Consider the following 9,579-nt stretch of genomic DNA (forward strand, 5'->3'; position numbering starts at 1 on the left):
TTATTTCAATCTAACTGGGCCCCAGTTAGTCAGGAAGCAGACAAACTTGTTAATCCGAATGTCTGCTAGCTGCCTTGAGACGTCACAAAGGTCACATAAACTACAACACATAGACACTGTTAGAATTATAGAGTAGTTTAAAATGGGCCATTATATTTAAGAAAAGTTGTTTTGCAACCTAAAATAATACCACGTTTAATAGATATAATAGTCCGTTTTTAAACTACTCTCATGTCTTTAAAGGTTTATGTATTGATTATAATGCTGTGCGATATCCCACTTGTTCACTAGAATAATCATACATTTTAAAGAAAGTGATGTGCTAATGTAGGTTAGCAAATTAACAAGTTAGCCTGTTATAATGATATCATGCACTGGTTCAGTGCTTTTCACTTTTAAAAGTATTTTGGATTTGAATTTAAAGACTTTTCACCATTTGCCTTTTACCGCTTTTGCCTACTACCCATCTCATGTTACAAGAAAGTGAGGTAATTTTCCATTCACGTGAGACTTACTGTGAAAATTACATATCAAGCGTTTCTGGAACAGATCTCTCTTGAGCCTGAATGGCTGTTATATACATTATTATACCATTAAAGTTACTTACCTGTGAACACCACTCTTTCAGCAGTGTAATGCTACTCTTCTTTGCAGACGCACCAGAAGGTGGCATTTATTGGTCAACCCAATATTTTAAAAATGTTGTCCAATTAAGTAGTAAAGTTTCAATAGTGGTCGATCTCTATTTTAATATATAGATAGAAACTTAAAATAACTATAATAATTGAAAATTGTGTAATATCATTCTTGATATAAATGTTTGTGTGTCAGTGTGTGAAGGGGCTGGTGTACTTTGACCTGCATTCCTGCCGGCTGAATGTGCAGAATGATAAGGGTGACACACCGCTCCACATCGCCGCCCGCTGGGGTTATGAGGGCATCATGGAGGTGCTGCTGGAGAACGGAGCATCAACACTCATTTATAACAAATCCAAGGAGACCCCACTGCACTGTGCCCTCAACACTAAGGTCAATAATATACACCCTTGGTCTTTACACAAGTGGATTTACATGAAATGTCCTCTACAATGAAAGCATGTTGCCCCTTAACATCCGGTTTCCCTTCTGAGCACAAGCCCGAAAATGACATACTACAATTTTAAAATGATTTCTATTTTCTTTGATCAGTTCAAGTGCAAAACACATTTCAGACATCTGATCTTGAGTATTAAAGTTTCCAAATTATGTAGTTATCAATGTTAATACTGATTTGAAACAAGTGGTGCTGTAAAACGATTAAAATTGTAATAGCGATTAAGCGCATAAATGTTTCATTGGTAGTGTCATATCAACCAGTTCAGTTCAAAGAAATAATCTCACTTCCACGAAATAAGAAACAACAGATTTCACAAAATGCATCAAAATGCAGGAAATACATATGCAGAAATTAAATCAGCAATGATTTAATACTACCAACTTATAAATAATTCCACTGGTCTGTGCAAATTCCTCCGCTATTTTTAGCATTTCACTCATTGGTGATATTACACTTGTTGAGCTTCAGTGGTGATTCCATTTTGTGTTTGTTACATTTAATTAACTGCATGCATGTGTTAATTTCAACAGTAAAAATGCTACTGCCACACACTGATTTGTGTAGCATAATAAGGGATAAAGGAGCCTGAGATTGGTTTGAATTTTCAGCATGAACCAATCACTTGGAACTAGAATTGGTTTTGCAGGTTTAATACAGTTGTGCTGAGAATTCTGACATCTCCCTAGGTTTTTATCAGCAAGAACCTTCTAATGCAGTGAGATATCGGTGTATTCATCATGGTTTAGTATCTCTCAACTTAAGGAACTGAGTAGAGTCTCAGATTCACTTTAACGCTCATCAGATTAAGGCTTGTCAGTAGTAAATATAATTGTGTTCATGTTGTAGATCTTGTCATTACTGGAACACAGATACATTGACTCCAGTAAAAGGGAAAGTGGATTTGAGGTGAGTTTGAAATTGACACTTATTTATGAATGTCAAGCACAGTTTATTCTAGTTCAGTCATGACTACTCTCTGAATAAATGTAAGGTGTTATAATGTATATTACAAATTAATATGGTCTTGGCAGACGTATTCTGCTTATGCTGCTGCTTACACTGCTGGAGAGCAAGTGCAAAGATTTATTACTGTTAAACATGCACAGGCATGCTGCTGCAATTAGACATGCATGCAATCCCCTTGACCAGTTCTAGACAAGTGGTGCTGGGGAGGAGGAAGTTTTCAGAGAGAAAAAAATTGGTAAAACACTGCAGTGAAACCAGTTTAACTGCAAAGAACTGTGGAAATGTAAATGTTTGACAAAGAGAGAGTATGCAAGTTGATTGGCTAACAGATCACTTGTCAAAGAACCTATCAGCTTGCTCCATGTAGCTTCATGACTGAACTGTCTGAAATCAATTCAACTTTCTCTGTTGTTCAAGATGCTTTGCGACTCATCCAAGTGGGTTCATCAGATGTGACACTATGAGTGGAAACATCTTTAGCAACAGAGAAACACATCCAGTTGACTTGAATAACTCAGCGAGATGATTGGTTATCATGGATAACTGGGAATATTCACAGACAACGTATCGTGAGCTTTTCCTGATTAAACTAACCATAACATTCCCAAACTCTTCAAAATATGTTTTTTGTCAGTCTCCGAGCCGTTCTCCTCAGGCGTCTGACTTTAGCAGCAGACGTTCATCTGTGTCCAGCACGTCATCAGTGAGTGTTGAGACCTCACTGCCAGAGATTGAACGCACAGGACACAAAGAGGTACTGACAGCACCCTCTAGTGGACCAATCATAGTACTACCAATCTCATGTTATAAGAAAATATGAAAGGAAACTAGAGGTGTTTCAGAATTGAATTATAACTCAAGTTAGAATAACCACTTATGTAAAATACATGACAAATAAAATCAAGTCAAGCGCTTTTCACAACAGATGTAGTTGTAAAGCAGCTGTACAGGAAATTATGCTATTACAGAAAATAAAGCCAATAATATTTGTGTCGTCATTGTGCTATTTGATAAAAATATGATGTGCCTTAATTAAATAATATTTGTGTTTAGACCCCCAGTGAGCCAGTCAATGGCACTTTGGCAAGGAATAAAAAAAACTCCATAAGATGTTGGTTATAAAATAAATAAAAAAATAAGACATAAACAGGGCCTGGGTAGCTCACATGGTAACTGCCCAGTAAAAGCAACAGTGAATTGACAAAACATTGGGACAAATGAATGGTTTCTCACTCTTGTTTTTAATGAGCAGGTAGAAAAGCTGTTGAGAGCAGTGGCTGATGGAGATGTTGAGATGGTGCGCTCAATTCACACAACAGTTACACTTCAGCACAGAATTGCAGATGTATCTCTTTGTAGATGCAACATAATTGTGTTTGAATGTATTTTAGGTGCGTTATCTTTTGGAATGGGTGGATGAGGAGCCAGAGGAGGAGGAAGTTGGCATGCCAATTAAGACTGAGTTGTGCCATCCACTGTGCCAGTGTTCCAACTGTGAACCAACACAAAAGGTGTAAATACACAAACACACATTGTAAAATAATGCCCCGTTACCTGTATATTAAGACATTATAATGCTTTAAGGAGACTATTTATTTGATGCTGCTATGAAGGCCTCATGTCATTCCAAATGTTTATGACACAATTTCTTCCATGAAATACAAACAGCAATTTTTTTAAGAATATCCTTGCCGCTCTTTTCCGTTCCATTTGTGTATTCAGAAGATAGCCCGTCTGCAGCCGGATGGATTGGGTGTGAACAGCAGCAGTGGTGACGGTTTCACTCCGCTCCATGTGGCAGCACTGCACGGGCACACCGCTCTTGTCTCTCTGCTCATCCGCCACGGCGCCAACACCAATGCCCTCAACAATCAGAGTGCCACTCCTTTGCACTTGGCTTGCCAGAACAGCCACATACAGGTGGACAAAACCTAACCAATCACAGCTTGCCTTTTTTCCTATTCACTCTTCCCATAACTCATTACTCATCATATACATCTTACATGATTGATTTCAAAAGATTCACACTAGCTTTGTATTAAACTTCTATTTTTGTGTTACCATGTGGGCAGTTTAAATTAAACTTGATTATGTAAAAAATATTAATTGGTTTGATGAAATACTCAAGCTACCGTGTACCTATTTCAATATATATTACTGTCTATGACACCAAAATGTGCCCCTTTTAATTTAATAAATGTCTCTTATTGTGTTTAATCAGTGCATGATGCATTATAAATAAAAAATAAATAAATGAAAAAACACCTGTGAAGCAACAGACAAAATCAGTCCAACCCTACAAATATTCCTCGGAAATATGTCACATTATAGAAATGATATACTGGTACTGTAAATGCCATATCATGTTACTTTTAATGGTCTATAGTGCCCTCTCCTGGCTGTTTATGTATCTGTAGGTGGTGTCTGCTCTGTTGGAGAGTAATGCCAAACTGAATAAGAAAGATCATTATGGAAACACTCCATTGATTCATGCATGTTTAAAGGGACATCTGGAGATTGCCACTGTTCTGCTGGAGGTACTCTAAAACGTATTGCATGATATTTATATTAATGTCGTTCTAGTATGGATCAAAATTTTACAAATGTTATTTTTATTTATTGTTTTGTATTTATATATATTTATTTCCATAAGTCACGTCAAGCTCAAGCATCTTTTAAAGGGATAGTACACCCAAAAAATGAAAATTCTCTCATTTACTCATCCTCATGCCACCCCAGATGTGTATGACTTTCTTTCTTCTGCTGAACACAAATGAAGATTTTTAGAAGAATATTTCAGCTCTGTATGTCCTCACAATGCAAGTGAATGGTGACCAAAACTGAGAAGGTCCAAAAAGCACATAAAGGCAGCCTAAAAGTAATCCAATCTATATTTTACTTTAAATCTCCAACCTTTGACAAGCCACAACCAGTAGGTGGTTGAATGTAAAAGTGAAAGTCACTTCCACACCAGAATGTAGATGTGAAAGTGAAAGTATAGATTTACAGTAAAAAAAAAAAAAAAAAAGGATTTAAATAATGGTTTCTCACCCACACCTATCATATCTTTTCAGAAGACATGGCTGTAACCACTGGACCTTTTGAATTACTTTTATGCTGCCTTTATGTCCTTTTTGGACTTTCAAAGTTCTGGTCACCATTCACTTGCATTGTAAGGACCTACAGAGCTGACATATTCTTAATTTTTTCTATTTCAGCAGAAGAAAGTCATACACATCTGGGATAGCATGAGGGTGCGTAAAAGATGAGAGAATTTCTATTTTTGGGTGAACTATCTCTTTAATAAATCGAATTAGTTTTTGAACCTCTCACTGTAATTTGATTCAGTACTTGTATGCCAATAATAGAACTGCACCTTTAGTATTCATTTGGATGTTTATTATTATGACTATTGGTTAATAATCGGTGTAGTGCTGAATGAAACATGAATGAATAAATGTTGTGTTCTCATTAGAGTGGTGTGTTAGTGAATCTTGCTAATAATCATGGAAACACGGGTCTGCATGAGGCCGTGAGGGGAGGACACGTTCAGCTGGTGGAGCTGCTTCTCCACAGGAGGGCGCTGGTGCACATACGCAACAAGAGACAGAGGACCGCCCTCGACTGTGCTTATGAGACCGGCGGCAAGGTGTGCGTTTGAGTCTGTCATTATATTATAAAAACAGATAGCTGTGTCAGACAGGACAATAAAATATCAGTATTTGTTCTATTCTTTCAAAGAACACCAACATTCAGAGGCTCTTACAGAAAGCCTGTACTGATGCTGTGGAGTCAGATCTGATTAAATCACACTCCAGTGGAGTAGAGGGGATTCTCGGTGAGAAGTCCTCTCCACATTATTAGGCCAGGATGCATTATATATTCTGTGTACATACATATAAAGTGTTATGTATTAAATTTGTGTAATTAACCTGAAACCTGTTTCTCCTGTAGCACACTCAGTAGTGCACAGAGTCAGACAGCATGATAATCCTTACTGTGGGAGACAAGAGACAGACCACACCACGCAACGGTATGTTTTCCTAGTTTAATGCACTTTTTTGGATAGTGCATAAAAAATGGTGGATGGAAATCAAGATGTAAATAACTATAGCATCTGAAATGTTGCTCTGGTTATTCTGAAATGCTGGACACAAAAAAAAAAAAAAAGACTAAAATGAATGCTTTCGCTCGCACATATAAAGCATCGGCCACTAAATCTGTGACATCACTAGATGGGATTTCCACAGTATCATTTAAACCCTATTAAAAGTTCAGCTATTGTTTTCAGTATGGATTATAAAATATTTTTGCTCTTTGTAGGACTCAAAAGAGATTGAACAGGGCTGTGACCATAACGAGTCTATCGGAGCAGGTATTCTGCATATTCACACTCAGTTACTCACATTTAAAGGACTATTCACACCTAAAGCACTAAATGAAACAAACCATCCATACATCCCTCCCATCCCAGTCCTATACTAATCCCATCCCATTCCAATGCCATATCGTAGTGTCATATATGACAATTGGTTTACTATTTACTTTTTTTATGCATCCAAAAAGTTCATAAATTGTCTTACCTGGTAGCTCGGTGAGTATTGACGCTGACTATCACCCCTGGAGTCGCAAGTTTGAATCCAGGGCGTGCTGAGTGACAGCCAGGTCTCCTAAGCAACCAAATTGGGCCAGTTGCTAGGGAGGGTAGAGTCACATGGGGTAACCTCCTCGTGGTGGTGATCAGTGGTTCTCTCAATGGGGCGTGTGGTGAGTTGTGTGTGGATCGTGGAGAGTAGCATGAGCCTCCACATGCTGTGAGTCTCCGTGGTGTCATGCACAACGAGTCACGTGATAAGATGCGTGGATTGACGTCTCAGAAGCGGAGGTAACTGAGACTCGTCCTCCGCCACCCGGATTGAGGTGATTAACCGCACCACCACGAGGACCTACTAAGTAGTGGGAATTGGGCATTACAAATTGGGAGAAAAGGGGATAAAAAAATAAATAAATTGTCCTACCTTGTAGACAAAAGTCATGGCTGTACAAACTTTTTGGCTCGACGTAAATTAAATTTAAACGAATGAACTCTAAAATCTTGCCGTGCAGAAAATTTGTGCCATATATTAAGGTTTAGTTGAAGCCGTTCAAAGGGATGCATAGTTTCATTTCAAGCGTTTGTCATGTCGGAAATTCGTACAAGTTTGGTGTATATAGGCCTTTACTATTAGAATGAGCCAGTGAGTCAGTTAACTCCTGATTCATCTGTTCATCTCAGACTCCAGACAGTCAGAGTAACAGACAGAGAATGAAGAGAGGAGAAAAGGTGGACATCAGCGGTCCGTTCTGCCATCAACAGACACAGCAATCGCCAAACACCAAAACCAAAAGTCTGAACCGCAGTCACACTATCAGCCAAGACCTGACACAACACTCTCTCCAGACCACACAACACATCTTCTCTGAGCACGAGACACAGGAGGAGATTATCAATGGACCTCACGACACCACAGACTCATGTGACCATTCTCCTGAAACCACACCTGACCCAAAGCAGTTCAACTGGGACTCAGCAGTGGGGAGAGACGACGAGGAGGAGGAGTGGGACGGCCAGTCCAGAGGGAGTGATGTGAATTCAGTCATCACAGAGATGGACAATGTTGTGTTGTGATGCTCCTCTGATAGGTTCTGTTAATCATGCAGCCGGACTAAATCTAAATCGATCATTACTAAATCGGTTCCACCATTGCCTCCTGGTCTTAATGGTGTTGTTGTGTTCAAACCTGATGTAAACTTCATTGACGTGAATATGCCAAACGCATAAGTGGCAATGTGTTATCCAATGTTAAATCATGTATGTTCTCATGCCTGTGGTTTATGAGAGATTTTTAGAGAACATTCCTTTAAGGGTCAATATGTACATTTTGAAAATTGCTCCACAGCAAAAAGAGGAAGTGACAAACATGACTGGAACTTTTGGAAATGTAATTATTTGATCTTTAATATTTTTGCATGTGGCTACAGCGGTAAAATGATCTAAAACTATAGCAATGATAAGTGGTCTCATAAACGCAACATAATGAGCTCGGAGAACTATATTTGGGATATTTATTGAATTTAGAAACGTTCTGAATGTATAGCATATAAAGGGAGACATCCGGAGGAAACTGGGCAGAAACCATGTCAACTGTTTCTTAAAAAGATAGTTCTCCCTAAATTAACAATTCTGGGATCATGAACAACATGATGGTTGGTAAATTATGACAGAATTGTAATTGTTGGGTGAACTATTCCTTTTAGAAGCACATAAACAAATTCATAACTAGCACTTTTAATTTTCTAACATTGTAAGATAATATTTTTCCCTAAACTGTGAAACTTTTGTTTTCTCTCATTTTCATGAATCATTTTCACATTTATTTCACTCTTAATGTCTCATCGGCTAAATGTAAGTTATACAAGCAGTACATGATGTCATAAAATTGTGTTATCACAAGTGGACTGTTACTCACACTGGATATTTTCTTTTTCACATGTTTAGGAGATATTCTTTTTCTTCTTTAAATATTAACGTCTTTATTTTTTTTCCATCATTGAAATACATCCTGTTTGGCTTTGTTTTAGTGTGGATCTCATCACTGAATCTGTTAATTATCACTTTTAATAATTCGAGCAATTGGGTTTCGAGAATTTATGTGTTAGGTGATGTTTTTAAAGGTCGCCGATGTCTTGGGACAGGGGAAAAAAACATATAAAGTACATAAGGACAACAGTTTATATATTGCTAAACATTGCATAACCAAAAAGATGATCTATTTTGGGGTCAGCATTGGGTATTATTATGAACCACGGCTCTACTGATGTCATGCACTTTATTCTTTCTTTAAGAGCTGAGCTCATGAAACATGATTGATTGCAGTTTGCAGGACATTTTGCCACTAGTCTGGTATAATCTAGAGTTAGAGACTTTGCATTTTGAGTGATAAATGGAAGTGGATTTTCTTCAAGTGTGTCTGAGAGCAGGGCTTGAATAAATGCGGGACAGAAATTATCGTAATGTCTTTACAAACTTAAAGTGTGAAGAAGGAAAAAAAAGTTTGTGTGTGAAATGACATGCATTTTTGAATGTATAGATTCACTGTGGCAATCTGAAGAACTCAAGAGCAATTATTTTTGTATTATTCCACTTGAGTTTTAATTTTAGCCCAATAAACCCATGAAACAAGAAAAGTGTGTCCCTTAAAATGTCTTAAGCTGTCTTTACATTGCAAGTAACAACCATTTAAAAGCAATTAGGAAATATAACAGCAGACACATCAACAAAGGACCGCAGTTATTATGAGTAAAAATAATAACAGTCATTTCAACATGAAATGGAAAAAACTGTTTGTGATGGAATGTAAAAGTATTCCAGAAAATGCATTTCCTCTTGTACTCTTAAGGGGCTCTGTAGAAAAACCCCAAAAGGATCAACCTGAGATATTTTAGATGTTTGAGATATTTTAAAGGCCAGATTGAGC

The 9,579-nt window shown here is 37.6% G+C and overlaps 1 protein-coding gene across 1 annotated transcript in view; it reads left to right on the forward strand.

Annotated features, from left to right (window-relative positions):
* Positions 1–9,281, forward strand: part of LOC127640086 (ankyrin repeat domain-containing protein 27-like) — a gene marked incomplete at its 5' end in the record, with an annotated part of 42,951 nt that extends 33,670 nt beyond the window's left edge. Inside the window, 12 exons of the mRNA XM_052122481.1 lie at positions 832–1,029; positions 1,943–2,002; positions 2,697–2,816; positions 3,315–3,359; positions 3,454–3,573; positions 3,785–3,982; positions 4,480–4,599; positions 5,538–5,711; positions 5,804–5,900; positions 6,017–6,095; positions 6,386–6,437; positions 7,338–9,281. Of these exons, the coding sequence (XP_051978441.1) occupies positions 832–1,029; positions 1,943–2,002; positions 2,697–2,816; positions 3,315–3,359; positions 3,454–3,573; positions 3,785–3,982; positions 4,480–4,599; positions 5,538–5,711; positions 5,804–5,900; positions 6,017–6,095; positions 6,386–6,437; positions 7,338–7,730 (1,656 nt within the window). The remainder of the gene's footprint in view (positions 1–831; positions 1,030–1,942; positions 2,003–2,696; positions 2,817–3,314; positions 3,360–3,453; positions 3,574–3,784; positions 3,983–4,479; positions 4,600–5,537; positions 5,712–5,803; positions 5,901–6,016; positions 6,096–6,385; positions 6,438–7,337) is intronic.
* Between the last annotated feature and the right edge of the window lie 298 nt (positions 9,282–9,579).

The sequence above is a fragment of the Xyrauchen texanus genome, chromosome 49 (assembly GCF_025860055.1).
Source record: "Xyrauchen texanus isolate HMW12.3.18 chromosome 49, RBS_HiC_50CHRs, whole genome shotgun sequence".
Lineage (NCBI taxonomy): Eukaryota > Metazoa > Chordata > Actinopteri > Cypriniformes > Catostomidae > Xyrauchen > Xyrauchen texanus.